The 17,302-nt window shown below is 47.3% G+C and overlaps 1 protein-coding gene across 1 annotated transcript in view; it reads left to right on the forward strand.

The window, feature by feature from the left end:
* The first annotated feature begins 245 nt into the window (after positions 1-245).
* The window catches only part of DNMBP (dynamin binding protein), a 41,009-nt gene continuing 23,952 nt past the window's right edge, over positions 246-17,302 (forward strand). The window contains exons 1-3 of the mRNA XM_056850015.1: positions 246-396; positions 7,364-7,486; positions 7,904-9,766. Of these exons, the coding sequence (XP_056705993.1) occupies positions 252-396; positions 7,364-7,486; positions 7,904-9,766 (2,131 nt within the window). The 5' untranslated portion in view covers positions 246-251. The remainder of the gene's footprint in view (positions 397-7,363; positions 7,487-7,903; positions 9,767-17,302) is intronic.

Below are 17,302 nucleotides of genomic sequence, written 5' to 3' on the forward strand. Positions count from 1 at the left end.
CTAGCAGCACTAGACTACAAGGCACAAGTGTGGTCCTGCACCCCAGTGAGTAATGGCTGCTAAAAGTAAGTGATGTCCTGGAGTCACTGTTTGGGGTTCCTGTATCACTGCCCTTTCTAAATGTCCCTTACTGTCTGTGATGAGCTACTGATGCCCTCATCCTCAGAGGGAGAACATCTTTAAAGTGGGTTATTTCCGTCGCTTTCTCAGGGAGGTAATGACTCTGTATCCTTTCCTTGCAGATCCAAACAATGGAGGCAGGCTCGGTGGTCCGGGCTATGTTTGATTTCTGTCCCAGCGTCTCTGAGGAACTGCCGCTGTTTGTGGGGGATGTCATAGAAGTGTTGGCGGTCATAGATGAGTTCTGGCTCCTTGGAAAGAAGGAAGGGGTCACAGGTAGGAGTCAAAGGGAACATAAGAACATAAGAAAGGCCCTGCTGGATCAGACCAAGGCCCATCAAGTCCAGCAGTCTGTTCACACAGTGGCCAACCAGGTGCCTTTAGGAAGCCACAAACAAGACGACTGCAGCAGCACCATCCTGCCTGTGTTCCACCGCACCCAAAATAATAGGCATGCTCCTCTGATACTAGAGAGAATAGGTATGCAGCATGACCAGTATCCATTCTAACTAATAGCCATTAATACCCCTCTCCTCCATGAATATGTCCACTCCCCTCTTAAAGCCCTCCAAGCCGGCAAGCCATCACCACATCCTGGGGCAGGAGTTCCACAATTTAACTATGCGTTGTGTGAAAAAATATTTCCTTTTATCTGTTTTGAATCTCTCGCTCTCTAGCTTTAGCAGATGACCCCGTGTTCTAGTATTATGGGAGAGGGAGAAAAACTTCTCCCTGTCCACTCTCTCCAAATAATTTTATAGACCTCTATCATGTCTCCCCTTAGCCGCCTTCTTTCCAAGCTAAACAGCCCTAAGCGCCCTAACCGCTCCCCATAGGACAGTTGCTCCAGTCCCTTAACCATTTTGGTTGCTCTTCTCTGCACCTTCTCAAGCTCTGTAATATCCTTTTTTAGGTGTGGTGACCAGAACTGTACACAGTATTCCAAGTGTGGTCTCACCATAGATTTGTACAAGGGCAGTATGATATCAGCAGTTTTATTCTCTGTTCCTTGCCTAATTATGGCCAGCATGGAATTTGCCTTTTTTACAGCAGCCGCACACTGGGTTGACATCTTCATTGAGCTATCCACTACCACCAGCACAGATCCCATCAGTGTATATGTGAAGTTGGGATTTTTTGCCCCAATATGCATCACTTTACACGTGCTCACATTGAATCTCATTTGCCATTTTAATGCCCATTCTTCCAGTACGCAGATTTCCTTCTGGAGATCTTCACAGTCCGATTTTGTTTTAACCACCCTAAATAATTTGGTGTCGTCTGCAAACTTGGCTACTTCACTGTTTAACCCCAACTCCAGGTCATTGATGAACAGGTTGAAAAGCACCGGTCCTAACACAGATCCCTGAGGCACCCACACTGCTCACATCCCGCCATTGGGAGAACTGACCATTGATTCCTACTCTCTGCTTCCTATTTTTCAGCTAGCTCTCAATCCATAAGAGGACTTGTCCTCTTATCCCATGACTATGAAGTTTGCTTAGCAGTCTTTGGTGGGGGACTTTGTCAAAAGCTTTTTGGAAATCCAAATACACAATATCCACAGGCTCATTCCTGTCCACATGCTTATTGACTCTATCAAAAAACTCTAATAGGTTAGTGAGACAGGACCTACCCTTACAGAAGCCATGTTGGGTTTTGCGCAGCAGACCTTGCCTTTCTATATGCTTGACAATTCTATCTTTAATAATGCTTTCCACTAATTTACCCGGAACAGACGTTAAGCTAACTGGCCTGTAATTTCCTGGGTCCACTCTGGAACCTTTTTTATAAATGGGTGTTACATTGGCCATTCTCCAGTCCTCTGGTACAGAGGCTGATCGAAGGGACATATTACATATCTTTGTTAGCAATTTCCCATTTGAGTTCTTGAAGAACTCTAGGATGAATACTGTCTGGTCCCTGTGACTTGTTAGTTTGCAGTTTGTCTAGACGTTCTAGGGCTTCCTGCCTTGTTACCACTATTTGCCTCAGTTCCTCATTTTCCCCTCTCCAAAATCTCTGTTCAGGAGAAGGAATCTGCCCTGTATCTTCAACAGTGAAGACAGATGAGAAGAATTCATTTAGTTTTTCAGCAATCGCTTTATCCTCCCTTAGAGTTCCTTTACTCCCATTGTCATCCAATGGTCCAACCGCTTCCCTAGCTGGTTTCCTACTCCTAATATACTTAAAGAATTTTTTATTGTTTGTTTTGATGTGTTTAGCAATAAGCCCCTCAAAATCTTTTTTTGCATCTCCAATTATCTGCTTGCATTTCCTTTGTGCAAGTTTGTGTTTGCTTCTGTTCGCCTCGTTTGGGCAAACCTTCCAGTCTCTGAAGGAAGACTTTTTTTCTCTAATTGCTTCCTTCACCTTACCCGTTAGCCATGGTGGTGACCTCTTGGACTTATTACTACCTTTCCTGACCTGTGGTATACAAGCTAGTTGAGCCTCTAGTAATGTGGACTTGAGTAACCCCCAAGCCTTTTCAAGAGATTTAACCCTCCTAACTGTTCCTTTCCATTTCTTCTTTACCAGTTTTCTCATTTTAGAGAAGTTCCCTCTTTTAAAGTCAAAGGTAATTGTATGAGATTTCCCATTCACTTTCCCACTTGCATATAAATTAAATTTGATGCCATTGTGATCACTATTGCCAACTGGCTCAACTACATCCACATCCCGCACTAAGTCACTGGCAGCACCACAGAGTATTAAATCCAGGATCGCTTCCCCTCTGGTTGGGTCTATGACCAACTGTTTGAGGGCACAGTCATTTAGGATGTCTAAAAAATTTATCTCTTTGGCTTGACTGGAGCATACATTTATCCAGTCAATATGAGGGAAGTTGAAATCTCCCATTATTACTACTTCATTACCTTTACACGCTTCCCTAATTTCATTCTCCATTTCAAGATCACCCTGAGCCATTTGGTCAGGGGGCCGGTAGAACGTCCCCAGTACTAAATCTCCTTTGGGGCCCGGAATCGTCACCCATAAGGATTCTGTGGACGAGTCTGCCCTTTTTATGGTCTCTAGCTTATTAGACACTATGCCTTCCTTGATATACATAGCAACACCCCTTCCAATACGCCCTTCCCTGTCATTTCTATACAGTTTGTATCCAGGGATGACTGTATCCCACTGGTTCTCTCCCCTCCACCAGGTTTCTGTAATGCTCACTATATGTTTTCTCTTAAAACCATGCACTCTAATTCCCCCATTTTTGCTTGGAGGCTTCTAGCATTAGCGTAGAAACACCTCCAGACTGTTTCTCTCTTTCGACTTGCCTGGCATGTGCCTTTGGACATCTTTAAGTGGCTATCCATCATTTTTTTCCCATTCCCTTTCATGTCTAAGTATTCCTATGTGGGCAATCTGAAGCAATTTTCCCTTTGTCCATATGCACTGAGTTTGCCCAAACCTGATGCTTCTCAGCTCCTGTCGGCTTTCCCCCCAGGTTAAGTTTAAAAGCTGCTCTGCCACCTTTTTTATATTACGCGCCAGCAGTCTGGTTCCATCGTGGTTCAAGTGGAGCCCATCCCTTTTGTATAGGCCCGGCTTGTCCCAAAATGTTGCCCAGTTCCTTACAAATCTAAAGCCCTCTTCCCTGCACCACCGTCTCATCTACGCATTGAGACTCACCAACTGTGCCTGCCTAGCTGGTCCAGCACGTGGAACAGGTAGCATTTCTGAGAAAGCTACCTTGGAGGTCCTGGCTTTTAGTCTCCTTCCTAGCAACCTAAATTTGGATTCCAAGACCTCAGGTCTTGGAAATGATCTAAGAACCTTAGATCATTTATCCAATCTAGCCATGATGGAAGAGGTGGGAAGAATCCAGAGCTAAGCAGAAGGGGGAAAGGGCGAGAGAATTTCATCCTGACTTCAAATACTGAATTAGTGGCGCTCAGGATTGGAGCCGCCAGAAGAAGGAACAGGGGAAGAGTGTATGTGTGTAACAGCAACAACAGCTTTCTCTTTAGAGTATAACGAACTGGTCTGATAAAAGATGAGCATCTTGCTGTACTTCATGTACTGTGGGGTCAGCAAGATAACAATCCTCTGACGGCACAGCAACAGCCACCACCCTTCAGGCCAGTTGTCTGAAGGGCAGAGCTGAATCTCCTCTCTGTACCTTTTGATTTCTGCCTTAGAAGTCCCTCTCACCAGCCACACCAGCTCCAGCTCACATCTGCTCTGGTTGGGTCAGTCATTGCCTTTCGCAGCTCATACCAGGACATGTCCTTCTGGGGAGAGCAGGGACCATCCTGAGCTCTTGTTTATCATCCTGGGGCGGGGAGGTGAGAGGAAGGAGTGATGCCAGCCCCCGCTGCTCTTCCCCTTGTAATGTTTTGAACCTTTTTGTATTACAACACAGTTGGGAGTGGCTGAACTTTCATCTGGAATGGGGCGGTGCAGGCCTCCATCGCAGCATGAGCTCTGCCCTCCCGCTTTGCAGATTTGCCAGGAGGGTCAAACGGGATGAACAACAGGCCCCAGCCATCGCTCCTGTAAATAGGAGGAATAAAGAAGAAACCTCAAGCAGCCAGGAGAGGGAGCCCTTTTCCAGCTCGGATGCTCATTTTCTCCCCCACCCTCCTTCATGCTAAGCTAAGCAAGATGCTGGGAGATCCTGATTGGATCTTTTGAGTGGTTTTTAATATGCCAATATCAGTTGGTCAGGGATCAGTGAATCCAGGCCATGCAGGAGGGGGCACAAGAGGAAAGTAAACTGTTCTCCAATTCTTTGATTTTGCTGACTGAAACTGTTCGCCCCCAAACACATAGTAATTAGCCTTATATGGCTGGCGTCTTTTTAGAGCTCATTACATTGTGTTAATGATGGTTTTCATTAGTGGAACCTCACAGGAGGGGCAAGTTAAACCCCCTCTTCTCCCTTCCCAGCTCTGATCCCATCTGTTGCCGCTCCTTCGGCAGTGCTAAATGGAAGATACACTAACTTACCTTATTCAGATAGACTTTGTCCATGTGACCTGAAGAGAGTTGACACACGATCTCATATGATGTTGGAATGTCTCCTCTACAATACTTACTGTGATCAGTAGATTACCGCTATTCTAATTAAATTATCTGCCACTGTACCAAAAGATGAAGTAGTCCCCTTTCTGCTGGTGGATAGAGATCCAAAAATATCTCTCCACCATATTTTCTTTAAAGAAATAAAGACTCCCCATTTACGGCTCAACACCTTTGGGTAATGGGAGCTTGAAAGGAAAGTGAAGATCCCATCTGTCTTCTGTATGGCTGATACTAAAAATGTTGGGAGGATCCTATCACACTTCTGTCTGTGTCTCATCTATTTGACCCTCATCGTGCCCCACAAATGCATCATTAGAACAAAACCGAAACTTTATTTTTCACAGTAATCCATCGCAACACTTCCCCTCCATTCTGTGCAACAAGTTTTAGCAAGGCCTTTCTGAGCTGGAAGGGGCGGAGGGGTGTCCATTGTCTCCACTGAGAATCCTTTTGAGCTGCAAGTAGCTCGGACTAGCCTCTTCCGCATTCGAGTGATGCTGATTCCTTTTGGCCTGAGTCTCAAAGTTGAACTTCTACCAGGCATCAAATTTGGTCTGAGCCTTGGAAAAATGTGGACTATTGCTGATTGGGAGCCTGCAAGGCTGCTTTATTAGGTTGATACCTGCACACATAGTATTTGAGAGACTTATACTAACCAGTATTACAACAAGAACCTATTATACCAGATGTTTGAGTAATTGGGAATAGAATTTACAACATATACACATGCCTGGTTGGGTTTGAATTGTTTGTATTTGTTTTCATTAATGTATTTCTGTAAATGTGTGCAGGTTTAACAAAGGGTTTTAATTAACCACTGATGAAGGCCCCATAGGCCAAAACGCGTTTGGTTTGTGGTTATAGTTATCAACCTCAGAAAATACCATTGTGCTATTTTAATGCTTTTAAATAATTTTAACTTTTATATAGTGCTTCTAATAAATTATACTTTTAGTATTTATACATAGACTTATATATATATTATTTTCACCCAACCTTGGGTACCCAGCCATTTATAACCAGTGTTGTCTGGCCAGTCAAAAGCTCCCCCTAAGCTGCTCCTTGTGCATCTTCCCATTTTTAATGCTGGACCTTTGGGTGAACAGAAGGATAACCAAGAGTTTAGGATAATTTCTGCTTGATTCTGCTACTCGCTTCCTTTAGGTAAATCTTTTTTCTTTCTGGAAAACAAACAATGAGCAAAAGTACAAACTCGTGTATTTATTTCAGTCAAACGGAACAATTAATTGTCTTGGACAATTATTAACGAGTGATCACCTCCACAATAAAACTGGCAGAATTCCTCTTTGACATTTATCACTAGCAGTTTTCAAAACTTGATCAGCTCTTGTGTAAGTGAATTGAGTGCATGCGCACACACCTCACACCCACAAATGTTAAAGAAAGTTTTATTATAAAAACTGTTCCTGTTACACATACAAAAAGGAAATAGTTATATTCCAACCATTACCATATTAATCTGGTATAAATAATAATATAACCAGGATATAGAAGTCCTTTTTTGACACTTTTCAGCAGATAAAAAAGGTAAAGGTCCCCTGCGCAAGCACCGGGTCATTCCTGACCCATGGGGTGACGTCACATCCTGACGTTCCCTAGGCAGACTTTGTTTACGGGGTGGTTTGCCAGGGCCTTCCCCAGTCATCTTCCCTTTACCCCCAGCAAGCTGGGTACTCATTTGACCGACCTCAGAAGGATGGAAGGCTGAGTCAACCTTGAGCTGGCTACCTGAAACTGACTTCCATCGGGATCAAACTCAGGTCGTGAGCAGAGCTTGGACTGCAGTACTGCAGCTTACCACTCTTCACCACGGGGCTCCTATTTCAGCAGATATTTCACAGGCATGTGTGTCATTCAGTCATTTGGGTCTGAGGAAGCAAGGGATGGTTCACAGTTTTGCAAAAATGAATGAAAGTCCCAGTTTTGCAAGAATGGGGGCGGGGGCAGTGGGAGTTTGTAGCAGGTACCCACCCTTAGTTTGTGTGTTGTGTTTATAACTCTCATGGCATGACATCTCTGAAAGGTTGGGAGAACTGAGAGAGAAAGAGAGAAACCAGGAACAAAATGAAAAAGGGGGTGCTCTTGCATCCTGGGGAAGTGCAGAGCCACGAGTGAGAAGGACATGAAAAATCTTTGAGGATGGACGGATTTCCTAACTACTGACACTTTCTCTCTTATATTCCAGGACAGTTTCCCAGCAGTTTTGTGGAGCCTGTAGGTGTCCCTGCTTTGAAGCAAGGGGAGAAGCTGTTTGTTTGCACCTGCAACTTCACATCACAGGAACCTGGCAGCTTGACTTTGCAGAGAGGTACCATTGACTCCCTGCCCATATCCTTTGCCTGGGTTTCATGTAAAGTTCTTTGATGGCCCTTCAAGAAGGACCTACCAACTTCTCTAATGTACCTGCTTATTCCCCAAGGGGTTCTGGTGCTGGTACCAGCATGCTCTGATGGACTTCCTACACCTAGGTCTAAGCTCTGGGGTCCTCTAACTGTAGGCAGGTGTCAAGGATGGTTGCCATGTCTCACTACTCTCAGTGTTGGGTTGCAATATCTTGGCAGGTGCCCATCCAGGGAGTGCTGTGAGCCCCTGTAGTGCTTCCTGCATCTCATAGGCTTAGAACCTCAAGGATCTTTTGTGGAGGTGGTGATCGTAAATCTGATGGGAACTATGCAAAGTTGGTTGTAGGTCCAACTCTCTGACCTTGTCTTTCTTGTCCCTGCAGGAGACCTGGTGGTCCTGGATGGTTCTGTGGCCTCTCCTTGGCTCCACGGCCGAAGCTATTGGGGAGCCAGGGGTTTCTTCCCATCATCATGCGTGCGGGAACTCTACCTGTCAGCCTATGGTCCTCGAACTCCTTACGGCACTATCCTGGAGATCCCACCCTATGCTTTGGGTCAGGCTCGAGCAGTGATGGGCCTTTCAGCCCAGTTGGAGGAGGAGCTGGACTTTCAGGAAGGGGACGTTATCACCATTATTGGGATCCCTGAACCTGGATGGTTTGAAGGGGAGCTGAGGGGTCACCGGGGCATCTTCCCTGAGGGGTTTGTAGAACTTTTGAGTCCCCTGAAACCCACGAGCAATGCAGAGGAGTCCGTTTCATCTGAAATCCACAGGATTAATGGAGTCAAAGACACACATCCCCAGGCAGAGGAGAAGTCATGGAGTAATGGGGAGGAGTTACCAGGGCCCTATGGGGTTGCCCTCTATCAGTTCCAAGCCCTGGAAGCTGCAGAACTTGACTTTGAGGTGGGAGACAGGATCCGGATACTGGGGGTCCTGGAAGATGGCTGGCTGGAGGGGGAGCTTCGGGGAAGGTGTGGCATATTTCCCCATAGGTTTGTGAGGTTAGAAGATAATATCCCACTGTGTCAGGAGAAATGGGAATCTGGATGTTCTCTGAAGGGAGTGGGCCCTGAGGCAGATCGCACCCACCAAGCAGGTTCACCTGCCATGTGGGAAGAGCCTGGATGGAGTTCAGTGTGCCCTGAAGAGAAGCCTGGTCACCTTGCAGTGGGGCAAGATGGCCTTTTGGACTCTGACCTCAAAGAGAATGAAGTCCTAAACCACCAGAACAAAGGCTGCCTGGAATCCCTTTCCTCAGACGTATCAGGCCCTCCCTCACTCAACACTGCCAAAGCTGTCAATGGAGTTTCTTCCATGTCTCAGTCTTCACACCAACCAAAGAGCCCACCCTGCTGTCAGGTGGGGAGCCCAGAATCGAGCCCAAGAACATCGTGGGGGCCCTCAGAGGTCCACAGCCTTTCTGAGTGGGATGGAGATGCTTACCATGTGCCTCACAAGAACATCCTTTCTGAGCACTTAGCCAATTGCACGGATGTTCAGAGGCGAAAGCCCAAATCCCGATCTTCTAGCTTCAGTGGAACGCATGAAGGCCTGGACACTTGGCCTGTCTGGCGTGGCACTCGGGGTGAGCGGCCTCAAGGGGTGCTCCATGGGGAGAGCTGTGGGGACCTTGACTCCAAACTGACGGAGCAACTGGCTCAGTTTGAACAAAGCCTGGCGAGTCCCGCTAGTCTTGCCAGCCGTGGCACCCCCCAGAGAGATAATGTCTCTCGGCACTTTTCCATCCTGGACTTCAACTCTGAGAAGGACATCGTACGTGGCTCAGTGGAGCACACTGCACAGAGGAGAAGGGTGCTGCGGCCACCCCCTCCCCGGCCTAGCACCCCAGTCTCTGTGCCCCTTCATTCCCCTGCCAGGCACAGTACCAAACCTTCACCTCCCTCTCAAGCTCTGCCCATGTCTGTGCGGCCTTCCAGGCCAGCGCCACTCCCGCCTCCAAGCAGTCAGCGGAGGAGCCCAGCTCCAGCAAAGCTGCAGCCAGGGACCAAAGAGGGGCATGGCAGCACAGATGAGTCTGGAGGTGCGCCTCCGTGTCCTTTCCTGCTGACCCGCATCCAGGAACTGGAGCGAGAGCTGGATGTGTACAGGAAGACCCAGGCAGAGCTCAGTGCAATGTTGGAACAACAGCGGGATGAGCTGGGTCAGGCTGAGACCCTGGAAAACCTGGACTTCTGTGACTGCAGAATATCAAGTCTGTGCCAGGAGCTGCAGGAGCTGAGAGGTGAGTACAGAGTGCAGTTGTCCTTGGTGTGTTCAGTGGTACAGAGTGCAGTGGTTGTTTGGGGTGTGGAGAGCAGGAGGTACCCCCCCCCCAAAAAAAAAAACCTGTCCTTTAGCACAGGATGGCAAGGTGAGAAGGAACCTGGAAGGGAGTAGTCCTATGTCCAGGCCACGGTCAGAATGACATAGTGTGTGGAGTTTTTTCTCCTCATTATCCGTGAAGGAAGTAAATGGCGCAGAGCTGTTATAGAGATCAGATTTGTCCTTTGGAAGTGATGGCTCTTCTGGGGTTTTCAGCATGGGGGTGGGAGGGGGCTCTTATGTGCCGAACGCCATGGCTCCTTCCTGGCTGGAGCCCTGAAGTGTGGCAGAATGGGTCCAATTCCAGGCCCACTGAAGACATTTTTCTAACTGAGCTTTGGCTTTGGGGTGTGTTGTTTATCTCACTGATAGCTTTGGTTGGACACTCTAGCACCAGGCTGCGTTACCAGATATCTGTGTTGTCTTCTACCACTCAGGCATCAGATTTCTCTTCCCTGATGGGAATTCTTCATTCCAGGAGTTCCCCGCCTGGGGCTTTGTAGCCTTTTCAGTCACTCAGGGTCAGGGACTGATATAAGCAAACAGGCTTTGGAGACAAAAAAGGCAAATTGAGTAGTGGTTCTTATTTTCCAGCTCTGGCATCCAGTCTAGGGCAGTAACTGCAATGAAACTGCCTCCACTAAGAGAATGATGCAAAGAAGACAGTGGGAAATGTATTAATTCAACAAAGGAATCACCACAAGACCTTTCAGGCTATCTGACCCTCTTTCTGCGGGAATGTTTGCTGCTAAGAGTAACTCCTTCAACATGAAATCCAAATAGACAGTCATGCTGAAGATTCAGAAATGTCCACTTCTGGTCTTTCTGAATTCAAGGTGGTAGTGCCTTCTTAAAGGCCTTTGACATGTGGCTGCAACAAATATTCAGTAGGAGGCAGGACTTAATTGTTTATTTAGATATTTATATCCCACTTTCCTCCTAATGGGGACTCCGATCAGCTTATAATGTTGTTATCGTATCGCCCAGTTTATCCTCACAACCCTGTGAAGTAGGCGAGGCTGAGAGACTGTCCTGAAGTCATCCAGCAAGCTTCCATGGCAGAGTGGGGATTTGAACCCATGTCTCTTAGATCTAGTCCAGTGAGCTAACAGTTGCACCGTGTGGCCTCTCAGGTTGGGACTTCCGTGACACAGCTGGAGTGATCAATTTTCTGTGTACTTTTTCCTCCTTTCCATCCCTACCAACCTACCAAGGGAGGCCACAGTGAGAGCACGGAAGTGAGACTGAATCTGAGGGAGAAGTGTATCTGGGGAGTGTTTATGGTGTGTGTTGCTTCGGTTGGGCAGAGTTTTATTTCTTATTAATTCTCCACAGCCATAACCCTGCATGGGAGGTCATTACAACTTGGCCTTGGAAAAGATACATTCCCTCCCCAGTTGTTTCGTGTGAATACATTATTATACAAATTTGTATGCTTTCTATAGTTGGCATTTGTTTTCTAGCGGTGGTGTTTTCTGGCGGTTTTGTTTGCTGTAGAGTTTTTACTTTTGCATTGTGGGGCTGAATATTTATGGGAAAGTGAGAGGAGAATAATAATAATATTCCAAGGATGGAAGACACAGTTTGGGGCCTAGAGGAACGGCCTATAATTATGTATAGTAACCAGTGAAATTACAATCTGGGACTAATTTTTCTTGTTTTCAGCAAAAACTGCTGACTTTTTTTCAGGTCTTTCTGTGTAAACCTTCTCTCAGGCTTCTGCTCAGGCCACTAAAATCTGCATCAGAGATCAGGGTCATAATCACCTCTATGTAGATTTCTAGAAGTTTGGAGTATATTTCCTAGGATTTTACCACTGGGGGCTGAGAGTGTGAGAAATGGCAGCTAGGCCAAAGGCAAATTGTAAGTCTGTACTTTAGCTGAGATTTGAAACCTGCTGAGGTCCTGTGCTTTAATCATTGGCTTGCATTACATTACATTATTGGATGTAATATAATATCTCAATAGGCAGTTGGGGGGGTTCTAACAGACACAAGTAACATCTGTGTGGAGTCAGCGCTTTAAAAGTGGTTGTGTGTGGCTGCGTGTGCATTTATGAGTCTGTCTGGTCTTACTCCCACAGTCACACCAGAAGTCAGCCCCAAGGTCCAACCTGCAATTTCCCCGGCGCCTTCTCTGTCCCCCTTTTTCCCTTTCCCCAGGGGAGTGCTCATGGGGTGTGGTCACAAACCCCCGTAGCTGCAGTTCCCCTGTACCGAGACACCCTGGAGAGAGGTCACTGGCTGTTGCTTTCAACATTACAAAGCAGCGCAGCCGGTTTGGGCAGGGAGCTTGTCCAATCCACAGCTCCAGACTGTGAGATCTTGGTTACTCATTACCTGCCAGCAGGTAGGAGAGGCTGGGCTTGCTGCCGATTGGGTACGAAGGTTACCCTGCTGTTTCTCCGTAGGCAGTTAAACAGCAGTGTCCCAGGATAAGGTGCGGAGAGAGGGAGGCTGAAAAGGAATTGAACTTTGGGGGAAGGGAGTGGGGGGATGTGTACAGAAACATGTGCACTTCCCCCGAAGCAAGAAATGCGACAGACTCTCCAAGACTGCGAACTCACCTGTGGTTTCCCAGCCGGGAGTACGAAGACTACTGCTTGCTCAAGACAGAAGGTGCCAGAGGAGTTAGGCAGTTCAGTGACCATGACTGGGACAGCCAGTGCACAACCAGGGAGCTATATGGCAGCACCAGGCCAGCGGATAAAGCCTTTGGCCACTCCAAGAAAGGGGAGTCCTGGTACAGAGACTGCAACATGGTCAGAGCCTTCAGGGATTGTGGAAAGGAAAGAAGGCAGTCTGTAGACGCAGTGGCGATACATGGGAACGATCTGCACATAGCATGTGAGATGGCAAACAGGTGCCATCTGGAGGAAGCTGGCTTCCCTACGGACCGTGGACATGCCATCAGAGAGGGCTACAGGAAGCCCCACCACTGGTATGGCTGTTCTCTGGATGCTGACTTTGGGACCTCTAGGAATGGGGACGATTGGGATACAAACCACCAGAGGAAAGGTGATGACTACAACGTCTGTAAGAAGGGGACTGATTGGTACCCAGATGGCCATAGCTTGGATGTGGATGGTAAGAAGAGGGATGTGGGCTGCAGCAGAATGGACTGGCGATATTGCCAGAAGGAGACTGTCCAGTATATGGTGTGCGGAGAGAGCCCTCTGAATTTAGGGCATTGTGAAAAGCCTGAGAACCACACTGTGAATGATAGAAATCTCTCTGTTTTCCAAGAAGACCGGGTGTCCTGGTCCTTGGGATCTGTGGACAGCTGCCAGAGGCTGGAACCTTGGTGTGAATCACCCAGGCTGTGGGATTTTGTAGACAACGTCTCTGGGGAGATGCAAGCAGTGGCTTTCCCGCCCAGGGCACTGAGCGTACAGGACTCTAAGAGTGGATGCCCAAGGACACGGACAGGGCGGTCAGACTGGAGCCAGGAGTGGGAGGATGAAGCTGGGCATGCAGGTGGCACAGACGTCTGGCAGCGGAACAGCTGCTACCGCCGTACGGCTCCCAGTGCCTTGAGGCACCACAGAAAAGAACAGCAAGGTAAGTGACGGAAGAACTAAGGAACTGTGGGGCAAGGATTCTCTGGGTGCCTGGATTCCCATACCCTTCGCAATGGACCAGCCCCAACATAAACACTTGCAGTGAGATCAGCATTACAGAATAAATATTGGTTATGTTATTCATCAGTGGATTAACTGAAGGTTGACTGAGAGTTGTTCTGTGTGAACCGACTTTCATTGGCTTTTCCTCCACGGGCAGGACTTCTTTGTTGTGCCCTGTTTCCTCTAGCTGGGCAGGGTAGGTGTGAATCGCCCCTTAGTAGGACAAACTGGCATGGCTGTTTGTGCTGTCAACTGTTGTGTTATTTCCCTGCCAGTGGCTGCCAGCACCAGCAAACCCTGATCACTTGCGCGCTTCTTGGAAACCAGCCTTTGCACTTTGCTTGTTCTGCAGTTTAATATCTTGCAACGCTTCCTCATAACTTTGAGATGTGACATTTATTTTTCAGACATTGCTATTTCAAGGAAGTGTTTAGTCGGTGATGGTGGAGCGGGGATCTTTTCCTGCCTTCAGCTTGCGTCGGCTTTGCTTTTTGCTGCCACTGCCCATGTTCTAGGTGGATACCGTGCAAGCTTGGTTTGCCTGCTGCCTTGGCTTTCTTTTTTTGCACTGGTGCTGGAGGATAAAACGGGAGAAGGGAGAATCCACTTCGGTTCTCCATCTGGCAGAAAAGTGGGATATAAATGAAGGGCATAAATAAATAATAAATTGTGTGAGAGTTCTAATACCCTCTCTAGCCATTTTAATTTGGTCATTTTCCCATGACTTCTGAAGGGACGAAAGGGTGAGGAATTGGGGAGGGAGGTGCTTTCCTTTGCAGTGAAGCTAGAGGCACCTTAGGGGAACTCATCTCAGGTTAAACAAAGCTGATGGTTGGTTTTTTGGTTGTTGACAAGCAGTAAGAACCAATTCACTCTTGCTTTTTAGCCATTAGCGCTGAAATTGTGAGTGTGTGTGGGGCATTAAATTCACACATTATTATTTATCATTTACTGCATAGCACTTGTTTGTAGCACAGGATAAGCAAAAGACAGAGCCTTGTCCCCTTCACTGGTACAGGGCCGCCCTCCTAAACTCCATTCTGGCCAATAGAAGGGATTTCTTTCCATGGCCTCTTCACTGCATCACAGGCTGGGGGTGTGTGGACTTGCTGATGGCAGGAGGGGAGCACTCAGCTGGAGCCCACCATGATGAAGGGGAGGGGTGCATCTCTCAGGATCTCTTTGTGCTGCCTAAGGGGAAACTTGCTTTGGGAAGCGTTGAAGTATGGGGGCTAGGGTTGCCAACCTCCAAGTGGTGGCTGGAGATCTCCCGCTATTACAGCTGATCTCCGAGTGACAGAGATTGGTTCACGTGGAGAAAATGGCCGCTTTGGAAGGCCGCCTCTATGGCATTATGCCCTACTGAAGTTCTTCTCATCCACAAACCCCACCCTCCTCAGGCTCCACCCCCAAATTCTCCAGGTATTTCCCAACCCAGAGCTGGCAACCCTAGTTCGAACTTATGTATAAAAGACTGGATTGCTTTGAGAGAGCAAATTCGACTCTCACTCCCCTCATTCACATAGCGGCTGCAGGAACTAATTTCTCAAGTGCCTCAGGGGCCCAGCTCACATTAGGACCACAGCATGTGGGGAGACCAGCTTCAGCCACCCCATGTGCTGTTTTCCCAAACTAGAATGGCCCCATGGGTGTTGTTGGCCCTATTTGGGGGCTGCTATGAACATTGATTGGTGTGTGTGTGTGCGTGGGAGGTGCCTGCTGGTTTAAAAACCACTCAGGACCATAATCTCACTAGCTGGCTTTAAAGAAGCCATTCTTTTTCTAAGCCTCAGTCTGTAATATGGGGTATATGACCTACCTTACAGAACAGTTGTAAAGATTAGTGTGATAGTCTAAGTGAAGTATTCTGAACACTGGAAGTTCAGAAGTAAAGAATTATTAGTGTTTCAGTTTGCATATTTTAATTGCATTGGTGGAAGTTCTTTGTGTTGCCGAGAAGGGTAGAGTGCTTTTGTGGTGGTAGATGGGTGGGAATGATATGCGCTTGGAGAGTAGAATCAATGGGGATGGTCGCTTGGGCCCCACAGTTTTGAGCAGAGGGCATAGGGGAAGGTATTGCAGGATAATTGCAACACGCTGATATGAACGGTCAAGGACCACTCAGACCAAGGCAGCTTAGCAGCAAGTGGTTTTATTCAGAAAAACATGTCTGCCGAGATGGAGAGAGATGTACCTGAGCACAGCTCTCTGAAGGATCTGTACGTAGACAGCTCAATTTTAAGGCTTCTGATGCGACTTCCCTCTCTCTCCCTCTGGCCAATCAGGCCATGCGAAAGGCTCACAATCTACCTATCCGACGCAAATATGGTACTGATAACCTTATATGGCATAGCCCCCCTCCCCCTTTTTCAGTATAAAAGCAAGCGACTTATTTTTACTCCAAGCATGTGCAGAAAGCAATCACCTTTAGCTCTGACTCTTGGAAATTCCCCACCTTGCTGTTTGTTCAGCGTTTGTTAGCAATTCTTAGTAATTTTCTGAGCAAAGCTTAGCAACCAAGTTGCAGTGAGCTAGTACTTAGCAACCAAAGTCTGTGGTCGGCCGAAAACTTCCTGTTGCACTAACTTGTCAGTGTCACCTGGCCGATACAGATCTTACCTCAGCTCATTCTGCCTTGCCCCCTTTTTTGTCCTTTTCTTCCACAGAACTGTCCTCGGTACTTTCCAACTCAGGGGACAGTTTGTTACAGAAGACATAGAAGAGTTTTAAGATTATATGTGATATAGTTCTGGCCAAAGCCCTGCCAAGCTACCCCTTTATTACTGCACACTGCGCTTTTCTATGGAAGCTCGAAATTACTTCATTTTTCCCTATCAACGCCATTGCAAGGAAATGGAGGTTGGGTCATTGAGGGCTGTCCTTCCTTCTGGCCCTTCTTCCATCTGAGGATGCCCTGACCATCAGAGCAACATTCCTCTGAGTTTTAAAGTGCTGCCGCTGAATGGTACATCAGTAAATAGTAAAACCACTGCCATCTAGGGTTTGAACTTGGATCAGTAGATTGGCCTGGTAAGTGTCTCTGGAACCTTCTTTGACCTTGTGTGCATCACGGAATCCTGAAGCTTATCCTCGTTTTCTTGGCACAACAGCAATTTAGACCAGCTTGAGGAGGAAGGGGATTGGGTTGTGGAGTAATCTGTTGGGATTCTTTCCCCTTTTTATGTAGGGTTTCCATTTGCCTGCTTATGACAGGGGACCTCCAGGTAATTGCAGCCCTTGCCCACTGATGCTTACCTGATTGACAGATGGAAACTGGGCCCAAATGGTAACTGGGCCCAAATGGTATGTGTGTGTGTGTGCATGCAATCATCCTGGGGAGAAAAATTAAAAAAGAAAAATAAGACTTGTCTACTTATAGGAAGTTCTGACCATAGAGTTCCTGGCAATTCCTAGAGCTACCTGGAAGGGACAAGGGTAGCTCTAGGAGTCACCAGAACCTCTATGGAAATCTTACCATAGAAGTTCTAGCGATTCCTAGAGCTACCCCTGTCACTCTTGGCACTGCCTGGCAACCCTATTTCTATACGTCCTAGCCAGGACTCACGTAATTTCAAATATGCATACCTGAGAGTAGCCTTATGAAATAGAATAAGGATTCTGCTGGTTTACCACAGCCTCCCTGTGTGAGTGGAGTGATCTTAGATGTGGTGTTGGAGATCCCCAGGCTGGTAGTCCTGAGAGATTATAGCATTCATGCTCAGGCCTGCTTGCCTTAGTCAGCTTAGGGTTTCATGGCCTCATGACAAACATTTGACTGGTTTAGTTGGAATTTCTATGGTTAGTTCATTTGAAGCTTACCTCTGGAATGGACCT

The sequence above is a fragment of the Euleptes europaea genome, chromosome 5, assembly GCF_029931775.1.
Source record: "Euleptes europaea isolate rEulEur1 chromosome 5, rEulEur1.hap1, whole genome shotgun sequence".
Taxonomy (NCBI): Eukaryota; Metazoa; Chordata; class Lepidosauria; order Squamata; family Sphaerodactylidae; genus Euleptes; species Euleptes europaea.